The sequence below is a fragment of the Lacerta agilis genome, chromosome 5, assembly GCF_009819535.1.
Source record: "Lacerta agilis isolate rLacAgi1 chromosome 5, rLacAgi1.pri, whole genome shotgun sequence".
Classification (NCBI taxonomy): Eukaryota; Metazoa; Chordata; class Lepidosauria; order Squamata; family Lacertidae; genus Lacerta; species Lacerta agilis.
Genome location: NC_046316.1, coordinates 90,711,854 through 90,731,137, shown reverse-complemented (window position 1 = coordinate 90,731,137; position 19,284 = coordinate 90,711,854). Strand labels below are relative to the sequence as shown.

Sequence of the window (19,284 nt, the reverse complement as noted above, 5' to 3'; positions counted from 1 at the left end):
GAAGTGGGCTCACTAGCAGGGTTTGGGAACTAGTTACAGGTAGGTAGCCGTGTTGGTCTGCCATAGTAGAAACAAAATTTAAAAAAAATCCTTCCAGTAGCACCTTAGAGACCAACTAAGTTTGTTCTTGGTATGAGCTTTCGCGTGCATGCAACACTTACAATTAAGAAAGCAAGCAAAAAAAAAGTTAAGATGTAATAATGGGAAAATAACAAAGGGTAAGAATGTGGAAAATGTGATACAAAATTGATAAGATTATAACAATGTTTAATTAAAAGATTATAAAATGAAAGTAGAAGAAAACAGGCAGGAGAAGTAAATATATAATGAACCAGATGAAGAGGTTGGGGGAAGTCAAGGGGGAGAAGGTAGGGATTTATATATCATTTATTTATTTTTTGAAGACATTGATTGTGATGAATATAAAATTTGTAAAACTCAATAAAAACTATTTTTTAATAAATGAATGAAATGAAAACAAAGTGAGAACATCGAAGTATGTTACATGTGCATTATATAAGGGTCTGGTGACTTCTGTTTCAGTGCATCTGGAGAAGTGTGCATGCACACGAAAGCTTACAGTATATCCAGAACAAACTTAGTTGGTCTCTAAGGTGCTACTGGACAATTTTTAAATTTATTTCCACTGCATCAGACCAACACGGCTACCTACCTGAACATATGCATTCATAGAATCATAGAATCCTAGAGTTGGAAGAGACCCCAAGGGCCATCCAGTCCAAAGCATTCCTGACAGATGGCTGTCAAGCCTCCGCTTAAAGACCTCCAAAGAAGCAGACTCCACCACACTCCTTGGCAGCAAATTCCACTGTCAAACAGCTCTTACTGTCAGGAAGTTCTTCCTAATGTTTAGGTGGAATTCTGGTTTTTTCCATTAACAAAACAAAATAAATACATATTCATCAAATATGATTTTTACAATATGACATAAACTCTGCCGAGTTTCCTGACTTCCTTCCTTCTCTATTCTGGTTTTCTAATTTTTCATCATTTGGTGGAATTCTGTTGATTATAATTTATTTTATATTGCTATATGAGGTCTCAGGAGAGAAAATGATCTACTATTTTATATTTTATATGTAAGTTAAGGAGAGAGAGAGAGAAATTTCTGTTGGAAAACTGCATAGCATTATAATAACCTCAGTAGAGGTCTTGCTATTGCATTGGAGGGGACACTTTGAGCAGTATTCTACTAAATAGTTGTGCAACTCAAAAGACTGCCACTTGTAAAATGGGACTCCCTCCCATCTCCTCCCCTTGTGCACACCCTGCACCACCCTCAAATCTGCTCTGAAAGGTTGGGGTGGGAAACCTTGAATATATTTAGGGGGTGGTGTATTTGGGAGAAGAGCAGAGGAGCCTCATTGCACAGTTAGAGGTTGTTCTGCTCATGCAAGCAGTTACTTATTGTGACAACTTAATACTTTGGGAAGCATCTCTGAGACTGAATGATAAAACGAAATGATTCAATACATTATTGGACACCCTGGAACAGAGGCCAGTTGTTCAAGGAGCTGAGAAGTCATGACGCCACCAAGAACTTTCATTTGCCATCTGGACATACAAAAAAATCTCTGGAGTACTTTTGCATTTGTACAAAAACAAAAGGTCCTTCTTGTAATCAACAGGGTAACAAAAGAACAAATGAACACAGTAAAGTAAAAACAAAATTAAAAAAAATAAAAATTCCTTCCAGTAGCACCTTAGAGACCAGCTAAGTTTGTTCTTGGTATGAGCTTTCGTGTGCCTGCACACTTCTTCAGATACACTGAAACAGAAGTCACCAGACCCTTATATATAGTGAGAGAGTGGGGAGGGTATTACTCAGAAGGGTGGTGGGAATGGGTGATCAGCTGATAGGTGTGGAAAACCTGTTGACGACTGTTAACAACTGCAATTGGTCTTACAGGGAAAGGCAAGGGGTGAGATGGCTAAAGATAGCTTTAATGATATAAGAATCCCATGTCTCTATTCAGACCAGGTCTCTCCATGGTTTTAAGTTTGGTAATGAGTTGCAATTCAGCAACTTCTCTTTCCAGTCTATTTCTGAAATTCCTTTGTAGTAAGACAGCTACATTGAGATCTTGTATAGAATGTCCTGGGAGACTGAAGTGTTCTCCTACTGGTTTCCCTGTCTTGTGATTCCTGATATCAGGTTTATGTCCATTTAGCCTTCGGACAGTGTTCTCGAAGCAACTAGTATGAGTTTGGCCAAACTGCAGGAGGCAGTGAAAGATAGGCGTGCCTGGTGTGCTCTGGTCCATGGGGTTACGAAGATTCGGACACAACTGAAAGACTGAACAACAACAAATCCTTTGGCATAGGGTTTGGCCTGTTTGTCCAATATAGAGAGCTGAAGATGAGCAATTACCGTAAATAGTCCTGAGATGTTATATTTGATGTTGTTGGGGCCAGTAATGGTGTTGTCCGGGTGTATGTGGCAGCAAAGTTGGCATCTGGGTTTATTGCAGGCTCTGGTACCAGTGTCCATGTTAAGTCCTGTTGTTGTATTATTGTGGGTGAGGAGTGGCTGTCTGTAGGTGATGAGAGGTCTTCCTCCCAGAGCTTGAGAAAGAGAACTGTCATTGTCTAGGAGAGGTTGTAGATCTCTGATGATGCGTTGTACTGTTTTAACTTGGGAGCTGTATGTGATTACTAGTGGTATTCTGTTATTTTCTTTTTTGGGTCTGTCTTGCAGCAAGTTCTCTCTGGGTATCAGTCTGGCTCTGTTGATCTGTTGTTTAACTTCATCAGGTGGATATTTTAGTTCTAAAAAGGTTTGCTGTAGATCTCTTAGGTGAGAGTCTCTGTCCGTAGAGTTGGAACAGATGCGGCTGTAATGTAGGGCCTGGCTATATACAATGGATTGTTTGGTATGTTTGGGATGGTAGCTAGAAGCATGTAGATATGTTTGTTTGTCGGTCAGTTGGTTTACGGTGTAAGGTGGTGTCTATGTGTCCATCCTGTATTTTTATAGTAGTGTCCAAAAAAATGTATTTCTTGCATAGATTGGTTCATTGTTAGGTTGATGGTTGGGTGAAAGTCATTGAATGTCTGGTGGAAGGTGTCCAGGGTCTGTTGACCATGTGTCCAGATAATAAAAATATCATCAATGTATTGCAGGTACAAGAGAGGTTTGCGTGGGTAGAAGTTTAGGAAACCTTGTTCTAAATCTGCCATGAAGATGTTGGCATACTGTGGGGCCATGCGGGTGCCCATTGCTGTGCCGCTGATCTGAAGGAACAGATCATCACCAAATTTGAAGTTGTTGTGGGTAAGGACAAAATGACAGAGTTTGGTAGCAAAGTCTGCTGTGCTTTTATCTGAAATGGTGTTCCTTATAGCTTGTAAACCACTGTTGTGTGGGATGTTGGTATACAGAGATTCCACATCCATGGTGACTAGAATGGTATTGTTAGGAAGATTATTCAAAGATTGTATTTTCCTCAGAAAATCTGTGGTGTCACGTACGTAGCTGGGAGCACTGATGGCATATGGTTTCAGAACAGAGTCCATATAACCAGAAACACACCGGAAACAACCACTGTAATAGTGCCAATACCTGAGATGATGGGGCATCCTGGATTTCCTGGCTTGTGTATTTTAGGTAGAAGATAGAAAGTTCCTTGTCGAGGTTCTGCTGGTGTGTTAGTGAGGATCTGTTCTTGGATGTGTGGGGGTCGCTCCTTAACAACAGTAAAGTAAGGCAGTTTTTTAAAAAAATAAAAGCCCAAGAATTAACCAGATGTCTGGGGGAAGGGGCAAGACCGAAACCTGAGCTAGTGTTCAGCTTGCTGCTATCTAATATTTCGGTTGTGAAGTTGGAACAAAAGCAGTTTCTGTAAGCTTAGAGGGGTTTTTTTGGGGGGGGGGGCTATCAATTTCTATCTCTCAGGTTCTCAGTTTTCCGGTCATAATGTCAGTCTGCCCCATTTCCACAGCCGTTTGCAATTTTTGTAAGAGTATGCATAAAAAATCATATGCATGTTTGTTCTCGTGCCTCTGTCTGCACCCCCAAAGTATCCATTTTCATGACTTGCGCCATCCAAAAATTTGCTTAAGGGCTTTGATGAAAACCCCAGAACAGGTTTAGGAGGCACACAGGGCTTGAAGAAGGGGGAATGTTCCATTATGCAAGGAGAAATCCTTGCCCTGATGGAACCAGTGACTTAGGACTATGCTGAATATAACCCCATGTAAAAAATAAAATACAATGACCTCTTAGAAACCAGGGGCTGAAAATCCAGCATTGTGATTTCCTCTCCCATCCACCCCCTAGATCAAGAGCATGGAGCCTATGGCATCCCAGATGTTTTGGGACTCCAGCTTCCATCAGCCCCAGCCAGCAAGAAGTGCCCAAAGCCTTATGGGAACAAAAAGTGTACTCATGAATGCATCTCACAATCTTCTGCAACCTTGGGCTTCTCAGGAGACAAATTCATCTGGAAAGTGTTCCCAGAAAGTAAAACCACTGATCTAATGACTTATGTACTTCTACGTCCCATGGCTTTCATTCTCTGATTTATCCAGTAACCTGGCCTTCTTTTTAAAAAATCGCATTCCATTCAAACACACACCACATGCTGAAATCCTCCCAAAAGTATGCCAGTTTTAATGGCAGACAAATTATTGTAAACTATATGATGGATTACTTCATAGAAAGTGCTTGTGTGTGTGCGTGCGCGCGCATCTGCATTTAGGAGATAATTTGAGATGAGGGGTATGGTGGCATTCCCAATGTTGCTGGACTTCAACTCCCATCAGCCTCAGCAAGCAGAGTCAATAGTTGGGGACGATGGGAACTTTAGTCCAGTAATTTGAGGTTCCGCTGCCCTGTGCTGAGATATACAGCAACAAAAGTTCAGCACCCTGGAGAGCTCCAATGTTCTTCTTCAGATGGGGCAAGGAACTGGGTGGGCTAGGGGGAAAGGGCCAGGAACTTGGAACCAGCGGCACCCCTGAAATTGCTGGACTCCCAGCTCCCATCAGCCCCAGCCAGCAGGGCCAATAGTCAGGGGTGATGGGAGCAGGAGCCCAGTGTCCTCTGGGGGGGCCACAGGTTCCCCCGCCCTGTGCTAACATACACAGGCCTAAAGGTTCTAACTCTGGAATTCTGATTCAAGACTTTTCTTCAAAAAAAGGGTGGGTGAGTGGTCCAAAGCACTTCTCTCTTTGGCGGGTGGGGGGCACCTGTAGCTCCAGACGAAACTTAGTTCTTCATGTTTCAAGGTGAAGAAGGTTAGAGGAAAAACAAGGGGTTGCAATGAAATGAAAGTAAAACAGTATTAATTTAAGGGGTGTGTTCTCTCCCTTGTAATGGAGATTCCTAGCAACAGGAAATGCTGCTGTGAAATGGGTGTTTGCTTTTAACACACCCACACTAACACCAGCAAAAAAAAATGATCTTGTGGCTGGCCTAACTACAGTGGTACCTCGGGTTAAGTACTGAATTCGTTCCGGAGGTCCGTTCTTAACCTGAAGCATACTTAACCTGAAGCACCACTTTAGCTAATGGGACCTCCTGCTGCCACTGCGCCGCCAGAGCACGATTTCTGTTCTTAAGCGGAGTTCTTAACCTTAAGCGTACTTAACTCGAGGTACCACTGTATGTGGAGGAAGAAAATGGTTGCGAGCCATGACTTGGTGTTAATGAACTGGTGTTTCCAAGAGCCAAGAGACCTCATCAGAGCATGAACAGAAACAAGCCTGTTCCAGATACGACTGCTTTGCAGCAACCAGCGGTGGAACAGAGTAGGAAAATAATTCCCTGTGCAAAAACAAAGCCAAGCAGAAAGCTAAGCGACACGGGAGGATTGTTTTAACCGATTAATTTAAGATCTTCCATCTTTGTGGGTGTTTTCTGCACCTTTTTGAATAGAAGGCTGGAGCAGTGTTCATTGAGGCTGGACATGATGTCAGGTAAGGTCAGAAGAGAGAGACAACGCCCAGTTAGGGTGCCTATGGCCGAAAGACAAGAAGAAGAAGAGCTGCTTAATGTTGAAGCCATACCATAGACCAGTAATTCCCCAAACGTTTCTGGACAGTGACACCCACCTTCTTGGTTCCATAAAATCATCCCCAGTGCCCTGGCTGGCCCTACCCTGTAAAAAGGATTATTCATTATAGCGGTTTGCACAAACCCACTAAGGAAAATAATAAATAACACAATAAAATTCAAAATAGTAACAATTAACTTCACATTTATTCAAAATCCAGTTTAAACTGTTTCGTCTAATTAATTCTACAAAACGGATGAACTTGATCCAGTGACCCCAGCTTTTCAAAGTCTCTTAGTGCTGCCCCCCCGGTAATGCCCCTGCCCCTGGGGGGTGGGGGTATTGCCCACTTTGGCAACCACTGCACTCAGACCTTATTGACAGGTATTGTTGTGTATTTTCAGGCTTTTCCTTTGCATTCATGAGGTCTAGAAACTTATTCCTTGTCTCACGACAAAGGTTTTTATTCTCGGGACTCTGAAGAAGCTACGCAACCCCACACCAGAAGGTGGCGGCCTTGGGTTAACAGTACACCATGTTGCCACCTTGCAACTTTTCCTAAGTAGATTTCCAAAGAGACATGAGACGCCGGGTCTATCGAGGGATAGCGCAGATCTCAAAGTAGTGAGGCTGCAAAGTGCCCCCCAAAATGGGCTCTGTGTTGACATCTTTTGTCCCTTCCGCCAAGTGGAAAGTGAACGCCTGCAGGAGGTTGGAGAAGAAAAGAAACATCTCTGTCTTGGCCAGGTGATCTCCCAAGCACACTCGCTGCCCTGTAGGGAGAAGGAGAGAGATGAAGTCAGGCTGTGCACCGTAAGGACATAAGGAGAGCTCTGCTGTTGGATCAGGAAAAAGGAGACCCATCCAGTCTGTTCTCACAGTGGCCAACCAGGTGCCAATAAATTTACATCCATTGCCATTTGGAGAACTTTTAAGTTGAAAAGCAGGGCATACCTTTATTAGAAAAATAGTCTCTAGATCTTTCACAGCCCTTTTGCTCAGTATTGACACAAAACCCCACCAGCCTCTGCTGCTGCTGCTGAGGGCCTGAGGCTAAGCACTTATTAATGTTGAGGCTTCAGGCACATCCCAGGGCTTGAAGATGCATTGGGAGCCTAGGGGGACAAACTGAATTTCCATGGGGAAATCTGCTGTTCCTATATAGCAGTGTTTTTCAACCTTTTTTGGGCAAAGGCACACTTGTTTCATGAAAAACATCACGAGGCACACCACCATTAGAAAATGTTAAAAAAATTAACTCTGTGCCTATATTGACTGTATATAAAGTAATTTTCCCACGGCACACCAGGCAACATCTCGCGGCACACTAGTGTGCCGCGGAACAGTGGTTGAAAAACACTGCTATATAGCAGGGGTGGCCAACTCCCAAGAGACTGTGATCTACTCACAGAGTTAAAAACAGGCAGTGATCTACGCCATTTTGGGGTTGGGGTTCAGGTTGTAGAGCTTTTTTTAGGGAGGGAAGCCCATTTTTAGGGGTTCAGGTCAAAGTTACTGAGCTTCTTTGAGGGGAGCCAGGTAACCTGAGCCAGTGGTGGAACATCTCCAGGAATGGCTTATAACAGGCATAGGAAAACTCGGCCCTCCAGATGTTTTGAGACTACAATTCCCATCATCCCTGACCACTGGTCCTGTTAGCTAGGGGTGATGGGAGTTGTAGTCCCAAAACATCTGGTGGGCCGAGTTTTCCTATGCCTGGCTTAGAAGGCCCTCCTTCCCTGCCCCACATCTGAAACCCTGGAAAGACACTGCCAGGGTAGAAAAGGCAGCTCCCTGTGTTTCTATGAAAATGAGCCCCTCCTAAGAAAACATGTATTCCTACTAGCCATGATAGTTTGTCTCCACAGCTGGAGAGGCAGCAATGCTTCTGAATAGTAGTTGCTGGAAACCACAGGAGAGGAGAGGGCTCTTGTTTGAATCCTGCTTGAAGGCATCTCACGGGCATCTGGTTGGCCACTGTGAGAACAGAATGCTGGACTAGATGGGCCATTGGCCTGATCAAGCAAAGCTCTTCTTATGTTTGTAGGTTCTTCATATACTCCTTGGCGTGCTACTATGTCTTTCAGCTCCCAACAATGCAAAAACAAAACCCTCAAGGAAACCACAAGATTTTGTCTCCAGCCTTTTTATCTACCTAAAGAAAATGGAATGAAGGCTTCTGGACAAACGAAATTTCCATCCTTGTCAAGGAAGTGGTTGGGGTTGAAGCTTTCGGGCGTCGCCCATTCGTTGGGATCATACAAGGCGGAGGCCATGTTTGGAAAGATCATGGTGCCCTGGAAAGAAAGAGTCAGAGATTCAGTCCTGCCTTGCTCCAGGGGAGCAGATCATACACTCAGCTCTCAGTTCAGTAAAACCCCTCTCTCAAATAATTGCATGATTCACTACCAAACTGGAGAAGCAGAGGGCTCTGGCAGAGAGAGACTCAATTGGCCTCTTGTTGGCCAGAGATAACGCTGTGAGCATCTTCACCTCTTAGGGACGGTGCAACATGTACTTCCGCCCCGTCTTCTGCGATGGGGAAAGACACAAAGGCTGTGTGGACACCATACATGTACAACGCATTTAGAGAAGATGGCTTCCTCCACAGCATTCTGCGCACTGCAGTTTATTGAGGGTGCAGGGGGTTGTAGCTTCATTGTGGGTAAACTACAGTTCCCCTGATTCTCTGGGGGAAGCCATGTGCTTTAGATGTACAGTGGGCAGAATGTCATTTCCTGCCCAAGAAGAAACGTGGCCAGCTTTCCTTCGATGGTAGAACTAAAAGTGGTAACTGATAAACCTCTGCAGCGTTTCCTTAGACATTTGAAGGAAGCGGGGGTGGGGTGGGCAGTGGAGGTCCACTTACCCTCTTAATGGTAAACTGTCGAATCATGGTGTCCTTCACACATAACCTGGGCAACCCAACCGAAATGATGTTGCTGAAGCGCTGGACCTCATGGATCACGGCGTTGGTGTAGGGCAGCTTCTTGCGATCGTCGCCGCTGATCATTTGACCGGGAGCCACAACCGCATCAATCTCCTTCTGGATGTTCGCTGAGTGGAATCCAAACACATTCATTTATTTATGGTGGGGGCGGCGCATGCAAAAACTTTTTAGCAAATTCATCCCAACACAACAGTTGGTTGGCATGAAAGACAACGTTTTGCTTTCTTCCGCGTCATTCAAAAGACGCAGCAGCTGAACATCATTTGCACAATTCGAAAGTGGTGCAACGTTACGCCATCTCACCTTGGATGTCTGGATAAAGCACCATATACAGAAATCCCCAGTAGAGGGTGGTGCTGGATGTCTCTGTTCCACCCAAGAAGAGGTCAAATATACACTGGATCATGTTACTTTCATCGTAGGCTGGTTTGGGCTGGTCTTTCGTCTGCAGAAGAGAAGAAATGGGGGGAAATGGACACACCTAATGTCACCCTTGCACCTGTAAATTATCAAGGGCTTGCAGCTAAACATTCATAAAGGAGCATTTCCTAGGAGGAAGAAGAACACAAATTCTATTTGGGGATGGAGCAATTGCTCAAATTATGGAGATGAGGATGAGCACAGCACATCCCGAGCAGTTCTGGTCATGAACAAAGCAGCTACTTACTTTCTCTATCTGAGCAAGGTAACTATAAATGAAATCTTGAGGATCATCTGGGACTCCTGCAATCTGGTGCTTGCTGATCTCCTTCCTTATGAACGAGCACACAAAGTCTCGGGCAGTCAACGCCTTCTTGTGAGGTCCTGGGATACACTTCATAAGCCAGGGCATGACATTATAAATCTGGGGAAAGAAACATTAACAGATGGAGGAGCAAAGAAAGTTGCTGCTCAGTATTAGAGCACCTGTCCTGTGCACAGAAGGGGACAGGTTCAATCCTTGTCATCTCCAGGAAGGTCTGGCAATGTCTCCACGTCTGTAACCCTGGAGAGCTGTCGCCAGTCGGTGTGGACAATACTAGCTGGAACTGAGGTCTGTCTCAGTGTGAGGCAGCTTCTTCATGTCCGAGGCAACCATGGGATCCCAAGCAATGTTCAGGTCATCTGGGGAAGCCCTGAAGATGCTTGGGTGACAGCTACGAGGAGCTGAGCCTTCGGTGGAAATCCCTCCCTAGAGAGACCTGCCACACCCCCTCTCTTTCAACTATAGGGCTGGTTGATGCCTAGCTGCTTCAGAAGGCCTTTTAGGCAGTAGGCTGAAATAGGATACCCTCCAACACATTGAGGCGAAAAACCGGGTGCAGGTCTTCCAGGGCAAGTCACGTGACCCATGCAAGAGTGTAGCCCTGAGATCGCGGTGCCCAAAATGGGCACCATGCTCTCATGAGAAAAAATGGGATGTCCCGGTTTTATCAGGACACTTGAAGGGTATGAAATAGTTCAATAATTTCTGAACTGCACCAGAAAATACTTCCCATAATTGACGTGTGAATGGAACATGAATTAAGTTTGGTTTGGGGTAGAACTTTGAAAGATTTCTAGCTCATCCTCAAGTTCACTCTCTTACATTCATTTAAAAAAACAAAAGCTTTTTGGACTCCTTGGGCCTTCAAACTTAATTATCATAATTGTTGGGGAATATTGCAATTGTTAAATATCATAATAAATATGATTGTATTTATTTTCTAAGGAAATGCTTCCCTCGCCACAAACTGTCTAGCAAAAGTGAAACCTTTTACTGCTGTTCCTTTTGGGAAAGGAAATATTGAAAAGCAAAGCAAAATAGTGGCTTTCTTACGTTATGACCGAGACTGCCAGCAAATTTGAAGATGACCTCCATTGCTTCCAGGAGCTCGTGAAATTTTTTGTCCTCGGTGGAGAAGCGATGCCCAAACACCACGACGCAAATCACGTTGGAAACGGCGAGGGTCAGAGCGAAGGACGGATTCATGGGTTTCCCTGCAAATGGAATCATCAAGTGCCCCTTTGTGAACCAATCCTGTCAATGTAGCGGAATCATAGAATCTTAGAGTTGGAAGAGACCACAAGGGCCATCTAGTCCAACCCCCTGCCAAGCAGGAAACACCATCAAAGCATTCCTGATAGGTGGCTGTCAAGCCTCTGCTTAAAGACCTCCAAAGAAGGAGACTCCACCACACTCCTTGGCAGCAAATTCCACTGTCCAACAGCTCTTACTGTCAGGAAGTTCTTCCTAATGTTTAGGTGGAATCTTCTTTCTTGTAATTTGAATCCATTGCCCCATGTCCGCTTCCCTGGAGCAGCAGAAAACAACCTTTCACCCTCCTCTATATGACATCCTTTGATATATTTGAACATGGCTATCATATCACCCCTTAACCTTCATCATATTTCCACCATCCTGTTGTTGGGTGGGTTGTTTTTTGTTTGGTTTTTGTCCGGTGGGGGGGGGGAGCTGCTTAAATTTCTATACAGCCTTTCATCCAAGCATCACAGGGCAGTTTATAGGAAAAACACAAAAATCCATGACGTTGTTGTTGTTCAGTCGTTCAGTCGTGTCCGACTCTTCGTGACCCCATGGACCAGAGCACGCCAGGCACTCCTATCTTTCACTGCCTCCCGCAGTTTGGCCAAACTCATGCCAGTCGCTTCGAGAACACTGTCCAACCATCTCATCCTCTGTCGTCCCCTTCTCCTTGTGCCCTCCATCTTTCCCAACATCAGGGTCTTTTCCAGGGAGTCTTTTCTTCTCATGAGGTGGCCAAAATACTGGAGCCTCAACTTCAGGATCTGTCCTTCCAGTGAGGAAGGACACTGGCATTATTAATTAATTAATTAATTAAAATTGCATACTGCCCTATACCCGCAGGCCTCAGGGTAGCTACACCACAAAATCACAATATACACAAAATACATTTAAAAAAAAACCTCAGTAAGCCAGCCCAAAAGTTACATAACAGCCAGCCAGCCATGCAGGATCTGACCCCAAGATACCGTAATTCCTACACAGCTGGCTATTTTGTAACTTTTTGGCTGGTCTTAATAAATATATTATTTTTGGGTGAGATGTAACCATAAACAAAAATAGCCGAAGTGTGTGTTGGCAACAGGTGGCGTGAGAGTAGAAAAGCCCCAGTGTGGGCCGTGATGTGATTTCAGAACTGTAGAAAATTAAAATTCAGAAGTAAAACAGGAGCGTTTCTTTCATGTTACGAGTCTAAGATATCAAGAAGTTCTCATCTCACCCATGCTTATTACTTCAATGTGAAGTGGCATCGTTTGGTTCCTGGGATACCTTAATTGCCTTGCAAGACCAAAATGTTTTGATGCTGAAAATTCTCTCATTGAGTAATGTGGTAACAGAGACATGGGGACACTTTTCTGGTTTGATCTGAGGAATCAGCCATGGCCTCTGCACTCAGCCAACCCAGGATGCAGAGCTGAAGAGCCTTATGAGGAACGGCTTAGGGAGCTGGGTATGTTTAGCCTGGAGAAGAGAAGGTTAAGGGGTGATATGATAGCCATGTTCAAATATATCAAAGGATGTCATATAGAGGAGGGTGAAAGGTTGTTTTCTGCTGCTCCAGAGAAGCGGACACGGGGCAATGGATTCAAACTACAAGAAAGAAGATTCCACCTAAACATTAGGAAGAACTTCCTGACAGTAAGAGCTGTTCGGCAGTGGAATTTGCTGCCAAGGAGTGTGGTGGAGTCTCCTTCTTTGGAGGTCTTTAAGCAGAGGCTTGACAGCCATCTGTCAGGAATGCTTTGATGATGTTTCCTGCTTGGCAGGGGGTTGGACTGGATGGCCCTTGTGGTCCCTTCCAACTCTAGGATTCTAGGATTCTATGAGCCAGCATGGGGCAGCAGTTAGAGTATGAAACTAAGATTGAATAGATCCAGGCTCACTCACCCACTCAGCCTTGAAGCTCACTGGTTGACTTTCATATATCACTCTCTCTCACCCTAGCCTACCTCACAGGGTTGTTGTGAAGGTAAAAATGGTTGGGGGTAAGGAAGATCATTGTATCCTGCCTTGAGGTCCTTGGAAGGAAGCCTGGCTATAATTGCAATAAATGCAAGTATCCAGTGCTTTTTTCCTGGGTGGACGCAGGGGTATGCATACCCCTAAACATTTTGTGAATCTAAGTTTGGCCTAATTGAGGGGCAGTATTTCAATATGAGTAGGAAAATGAGAGAACCCCCTAAACATTTTTTTTCAGGAAAAAAGCACTGCAAGTATCTATTGCAGTTCTTCATACAAGGTTTGGAAAAAAATATCTTGCCTGCGCGATTCCAAAAACCTGATGGGTTTTCCCTTGGTCTCCAGCCAAAGGTATTTTGTTCGGTGCTTTTGTCTCCTCTTTGAGAACAGGAGAAGAAAGCAGGCTAAAACTGGAATCCAGTGCAATCAATATTTATGGCTTGCAACCACTGGTCAACTCAAATGCCTATTAGCACAGACATAAAACGTGAATAAATGTATGTTCCATCTAAGATGCAATCAAAACTAAGATCAACCATAAAACTTCCTGAGGTTGCTCTTAGATTTAGCTTGCTGAAATTCATGATAAGAACAGATACTACACTTGATCTTAGCCAAAAGGCCGAGAAGCATAAGAAGAAAGCAGGATTCTGAACTGGAAAATAAATTAAAGGGTACATTCTCTTAAGATTTAGTGTCAGGAGTATAACGTATTCCTGGACACAGCAGAGTTAACCGCAGACTTTTCTGGAAGCTTCTGGCTGTTGTGTAATTAACTGGACAGCACAACGCAGGAACTCAGCAACTCCTTGGATAACTATATACAGTATTTATTGAAACAACTAGTATCCATAAGTTACTATGTACAGACTTTACAAATAAAAGAAACAAAACATAAAATCTTTCCTCACTGTCTCTCTCTCTACACTGACCACTTTCTCCACACTAACACAACCACACAAGCTCTCACACAGAGCTCACTCTTTAGGAACTCATTGACCAATCACAGGTCGTTGCTAAGGGTCTAGAGAGAGAGCAGATCTGGGCTTTCTGCCAACTGGTAATTGCTTGAAGATAGACAGCTGAATTTCTGCACGTAGGCAATTTGAAAACTCTAACACATTCTCCCTCCAACCCTGAGCTGTGCCGTACCTCTAGTGCTCCTGAAGTTCTCCACCAGGTGATAAGCTTCATCTTGGATCTGGTACTCCAATGTCCTCTTCCCTAGCCCCAATGTCTTCAGAGTCATCAGCGAGAACTTCCTCTGGTGCTTCCATGTACTGCCCGTTGACAGCAAGATACCTGGAGGCATTGAAAGTCAGCTGTGATCCATTCATTATTTGCATTCAGAGCACAGAATCCAAACCCTTCGAAACTATGCTAGGAGGTTGCCACCAAAGCCCTGTTTCCAATGCCAGGACTTTGACTTGCTGCATAGACCCTGACTCCAGCTATGAAAGCTGAGGCTGCTAAAGAGGCCAAAGAGCATATTGGCTGTGAGCCCTGGAAGACCTTCTTCCATCTGTGCTGGGAAGGCGGGGCCCTGAAGGACTGATGGATGGATGGATAGATAGACTGACTCCCGCTACAAAAACTGAAGCTGATGAACAGGCACTTGAGCTGGGGTAATGCTTGGGTGTGGGAGGGGGGTTGTTGCTCTTATTGATATTGTTTTTTGTGTGTCTTTGTTTTATATCTTATGATTTATGCAAAATACATTTTATTTCTTGTTTGTGGCCAATTCTGTCATGATCATACATATTTCATGCCACAAGCATTTGGGTGGAAATCTTTGCAAAACAGTTTAGAATCATGGAATCATGGGATCCTAGAGTTGGAAGAGACCCCAAGCGCCATCCAGTCCAACCCCCTGTCAAGCAGGAAACACCATCAAAGCATTCCTGACTGATGGCTGTCAAGCCTCCGCTTAAAGACCTCCAAAGATGGAGACTCCACCACACTCCTTGGCAGCAAATTCCACTGTCCAACAGCTCTTACTGTCAGGAAGTTCTTCCTAATGTTTAGGTGGAATCTTCTTTCTTGTAGTTTGAATCCATTGCCCCGTGTCCGCTTCTCTGGAGCAGCAGAAAACAAGCTTTCTCCCTCCTCTATATGGCATCCTTTTATATATTTGAACATGGCTATCATATCACCCCTTAACCTTCTCTTCTCCAGGCTAAACATACCCAGCTCCCTAAGCCGTTCCTCATAAGGCATCGTTTCCAGGCCTTTGACCATTTTGGTTGCCCTCCTCTGGACACGTTCCAGCTTGTCAGTATCCTTCTTGAACTGTGGTGCCCAGAACTGGACACAGTATTCCAGGTGAGGTCTGACCAGAGCGGAATACAGTGGTACTATTACTTCCCTTGATCTAGATGCTATACTCCTATTGATGCAGCCCAGAATTGCATTGGCTTTTTTAGCTGCTGCATCACACTGTTGACTCATGTCAAGTTTATGGTCTACCAAGACTCCTAGATCCCTTTCACATGTACTGCTCTCAAGCCAGTTTCCCCAAATATAATGGAAAGGGGATCTGGGGGGAGCTGCAAGCCCCTCTCTCTGGAAGCTGACAAGCTTGTGGGGTCTTGCTAAGCCAAGATTTGCATGCACCATGTGAAGCAACCAGTTGATTTTATAAGCAATAGGTTTTTCTTTAGCACTTTATAAACCATAGTGTACTAAAAAGGAACTCCGCTAAAACCACAGAGCCACTCCTTCAGTTCTGTTATAGCACAACATGACCCTGTGGTTCCTACGCAAGTGAGACGCCCTTACCTTTATTGTTTGCCAGAGCTTTAAAAAACGGGACTACTGGCCGGCCAACTACATCTTCTGGGTGGGTGGTGAGACCGTCTTTCACAGCTTTGAACCCATCGAGAACTACCACAGGGTGAGGACCAAACCATACAGTATAGATGTCCCCATAGGATTTTGCCACCTGTAGGAAAACACCAGGAAAGCTCAGGCAAATAAAAACCACACCCAAACTTTGAGCAATTCTCAAAACAAAATAAAATAAATAATTCCTTCCAGTAGCACCTTAGAGACCAACTAAGTTTGTTCTTCGGCTGATCGCCGAAGAATTGATGCTTTTGAATTATGGTGCTGGAGGAGACTCTTGAGAGTCCCATGGACTGCAAGAAGATCAAACCTATCCATTCTCAAAGAAATCAGCCCTGAGTGCTCACTAGAAGGACAAATCCTGAAGTTGAGGCTCCAGTACTTTGGCCACCTCATGAGAAGAGAAGACTCCCTAGAAAAGACCCTGATGTTAGGAAAGATGGAGGGCACAAGGAGAAGGGGACGACAGAGGATGAGATGGTTGGACAGTGTTCTCGAAGCTACTAACATGAGTTTGGCCAAACTGCGAGAGGCAGTGAAGGATAGGCGTGCCTGGCGTGCTCTGGTCCATGGGGTCACGAAGAGTCGGACACGACTGAACGACTGAACAACAACAACAAAGTTTGTTCTTGGTATGAGCTTTCGTGTGCATGCACACTTCTTCAGATACAGTGAGACGGAAGTCACCAAACCTGTTCTTAGTTTTGAGTTGGGCTAAGTTCATTAAATTCATGCATCGCCTCCCAATTTTAAATGCTCCAAAAAATGTTGTTGTTGTTTTGTTGTTGTTGTTTCTTGCAGCGAAGTGTCTAGAAATGCCATAACAAAATCATTTGAACACATTAGAAACAGCAATACAGTATTATATCGCTGGCCAGGAAAACAAAGAGGTCTTTTCTTGGTGAATAGACGATGGCAAGGTTGGTGCCTGGCGGGGCTCCCTGGGGAGAGTGAGGCCACCTTGCCTTCCTTGCAACCTTCTAAAGCCATTGGAGCCATGTACGGTGGCTCACAAGGGGCTCGATAAACCTTGCTGATTGCTTCACATTGCAATCGGCTCCAAAGAGGAGATGGGCTGAACCTCAGTGGCAGACAGCGAAGGGCGAATCTGAGAGTTTGGGCATCTCTCAGTTTTTCACTTTCTCAGTCTTAAATTCAATCCTCCGCATTTCTGCAGCAATTTGAAATTTTGCTTTTGAATCCTCATGAAAATCACTCAGCATCTTAGAGGGAATTTCTCCTAATAAACCTATTTCTGCATGCAGTAGAATCATAGAACTGTAGAGTTGGAAGGGACACCAAGGGTCATCTAGTCCAACCCCCTACAATGCAGGACTCTCAGCTAAGCCATCTATGACAGATGGCCATCCAACCTCTGTTTAAAAACCTCCAAGGAAGGAGAGCCCACCACCTCTTGTGGGAGTCTGTTCCACTGCTGAACAGCTCCTCCAAATGTTTAGTCAGAATCTCCTTTCTTGTAACTTGAAGCCATTGGTTCGAGTCCTGCCCTCCAGAGCAGGAGAAAACAAGCTTGCTCCCTCTTCCATGTGACAGCCCTTAAGATATTTGAATATGGCTATCGTATCTACTCTCACTGTCCTCTTTTCCAGGCTAAACATACTTTATGGATATAGGCAGGTAGCCGTGTTGGTCTGCCATAGTCAAAACAAAATAAAAAATAAAAAAAATCCTTCCAGTAGCACCTTAGAGACCAACTAAGTTTGTTCTTGGTATGAGCTTGGTATCTGAAGAAGTGTGCGTGCACACGAAAGCTCATACCAAGAACAAACTTAGTTGGTCTCTAAGGTGATACTTTATGGATGTTATGGATAAAAAGAAGAGTCAAGGTAGCCTTTAAGTAAAATATAAATCTATGGCATGCACAATACAACTTTAAGATTCTAATTTAATAAAATCAGTATCCTAGCCTAATGGCCAATAGATTCATCTTCATATGCTATGACATTGACAAACTGGAAATAACATGCAGAATCTCATGAAAACAAACATTGTGCCAAGCCAGTATCTTTAGCCAGACATGTTTTGATTGATCAGCCTTCCTCTGACAGATAAAGAATACAGAATTCCAACTTGAGCATGAATCCAGAAGGTATAAGAAGAAGAAGAAGAAGAGTTTGGATTTGATATCCCGCTTTTCACTACCCGAAGGAGTCTGCAAGCGGCTCACATTCTCCTTTCCCTTCCTCCCCCACAACAAACACTCTGTGAGGTGAGTGGGGCTGAGAGACTTCAGAGAAGTGTGACTAGCCCAAGGTCACCCAGCAGCTGCATGTGGAGGAGCGTAGACGCGAACCCGGTTCCCCAGATTACGAGTCTGCCGCTCTTAACCACTACACCACACTGGCTCTCCATCGCTTTTACGATGCACTGCAGCCAGAATTCATTTCTAAATTTCCAAATTCCAAATTAGTCAGACTATTGGTTTATCCAGTGACTTGTCCATAGTGACTTGCAGATGATTTTTTGGTTACAGGTAGGTAGCCGTGTTGGTCTGCCATTGTCAAAACAAAACAAAACAAAAATCAGAAGAAGAAGTGTGCATGCACACGAAAGCTCATACCAAGAACAAACTTAGTTGGTCTCTGAGGTGCTACTGGAAAGATTTTTTTTGTTTTGTTATGATTTTTAGGGTTTTAGAGAGAGAACACTACCATCAGATGCTGGAGATTGAACCAAGGACCATCTGCATGAACAACGGGTGCTTGACCACTGAGCTTGACCACCCTTCTCTTATCACTCTCCTCTTATCAACCCACCGGCCACTAAGCTGCCTTCGCTATTGCCCGTTCCTCGCCTAATATCCTGTCGGCCAATCAAACTGCTGGGAAATAAATACCTTGGTCAGGCTCTCGCGAGTGACGTTGAAAAACTTCAGCTGCCATAGGCATCCGATAACGGGGAGAGGTGTCGGTCCGGGAGGGAATTGCCGTTTTCTCCATTGCAGCTTTACAAACTGGACAATCAGGAGGCAGAAGAGGAGGAGGAGGGAAAGGGAACTTAATGCCGGCGTTTCCATGACTCTTGTGAGCTGCAGAGAGGTGCGAGTTGGACACCTTGTGCTCTTTCCCGTGGGTGTGAGTGCATTTCGTTTCGTTGTGCCTGAATTTCAGCCCCCCCCCCCCTCCCCGCCTGCTGACTTCAGATTCCATCTCTGAACAGCTCGAGGCAGGCACTTTTCCTGCGTCGTAACATGTTCGGAAAAATTTGTTTTATGGAAAGTTTGTGAAAGTCCTCCCTCGCCTGAATATGTCAGATCAGTCTAGGAAAGATGAAAGTTAAGACTTAATTCAAAGAAGACAGCTGACACATTTAGTTGACATGTCCCTGGTTTGTTAACTGCAGCTGTGAAAAGTACGGTTGCGTGAGCCCTTCTTAGGTAAAAATCCACCTTTCGTCATACTTCCTTGGTTCTGCATTTGCTTTTACGTTTTGTGTACTTTGTGGACCCATTGCTCACTTTTTGTGTGGAAAGCAATGAAAGAATAATA

At 44.4% G+C, this 19,284-nt stretch overlaps 1 protein-coding gene and 1 pseudogene across 2 annotated transcripts; both read right to left on the bottom strand.

The window, feature by feature from the left end:
• Window positions 1-6,312: 6,312 nt before the first annotated feature.
• Window positions 6,313-18,832, bottom strand: LOC117047569 (cytochrome P450 2J5-like). 2 transcript variants are annotated; one of them, XM_033150851.1, is made up of 9 exons: window positions 18,633-18,832; window positions 15,710-15,872; window positions 14,084-14,233; window positions 10,766-10,926; window positions 9,635-9,811; window positions 9,271-9,412; window positions 8,887-9,074; window positions 8,173-8,314; window positions 6,313-6,790 (listed from the first exon to the last, which is right to left on the bottom strand). In XM_033150851.1, the coding sequence occupies exons 1-9, from the start codon at window positions 18,810-18,812 to the stop codon at window positions 6,612-6,614; spliced, it is 1,482 nt and encodes a 493-aa protein (XP_033006742.1). In that variant the 5' UTR covers window positions 18,813-18,832; the 3' UTR covers window positions 6,313-6,611. The 2 variants fall into 2 exon arrangements, with proteins under 2 accessions (XP_033006742.1, XP_033006743.1); XM_033150852.1 differs by lacking the exon at window positions 18,633-18,832 and adding an exon at window positions 16,468-16,526 and having other exon boundaries at window positions 15,710-15,933.
• LOC117047695 lies at window positions 13,332-13,565 on the bottom strand (annotated as a pseudogene).
• Window positions 18,833-19,284: the final 452 nt, after the last annotated feature.

Bases quoted from the DNA above. Each gene is read 5' to 3' on its own strand.
- LOC117047569 (XM_033150851.1), bottom strand. From the start codon at position 18,812: ATGGAAACGCCGGCATTAAGTTCCCTTTCCCTCCTCCTCCTCTTCTGC. The intron at 10,927-14,083 runs GTACGGCACAGC...TTCCATTTGCAG, and splicing joins GAACTTCAGGAGCACTAGAG to GGAAACCCATGAATCCGTCC. The intron at 8,315-8,886 runs GTAAGTGGACCT...CTTTCTTTCCAG, and splicing joins GACAGTTTACCATTAAGAGG to GGCACCATGATCTTTCCAAA.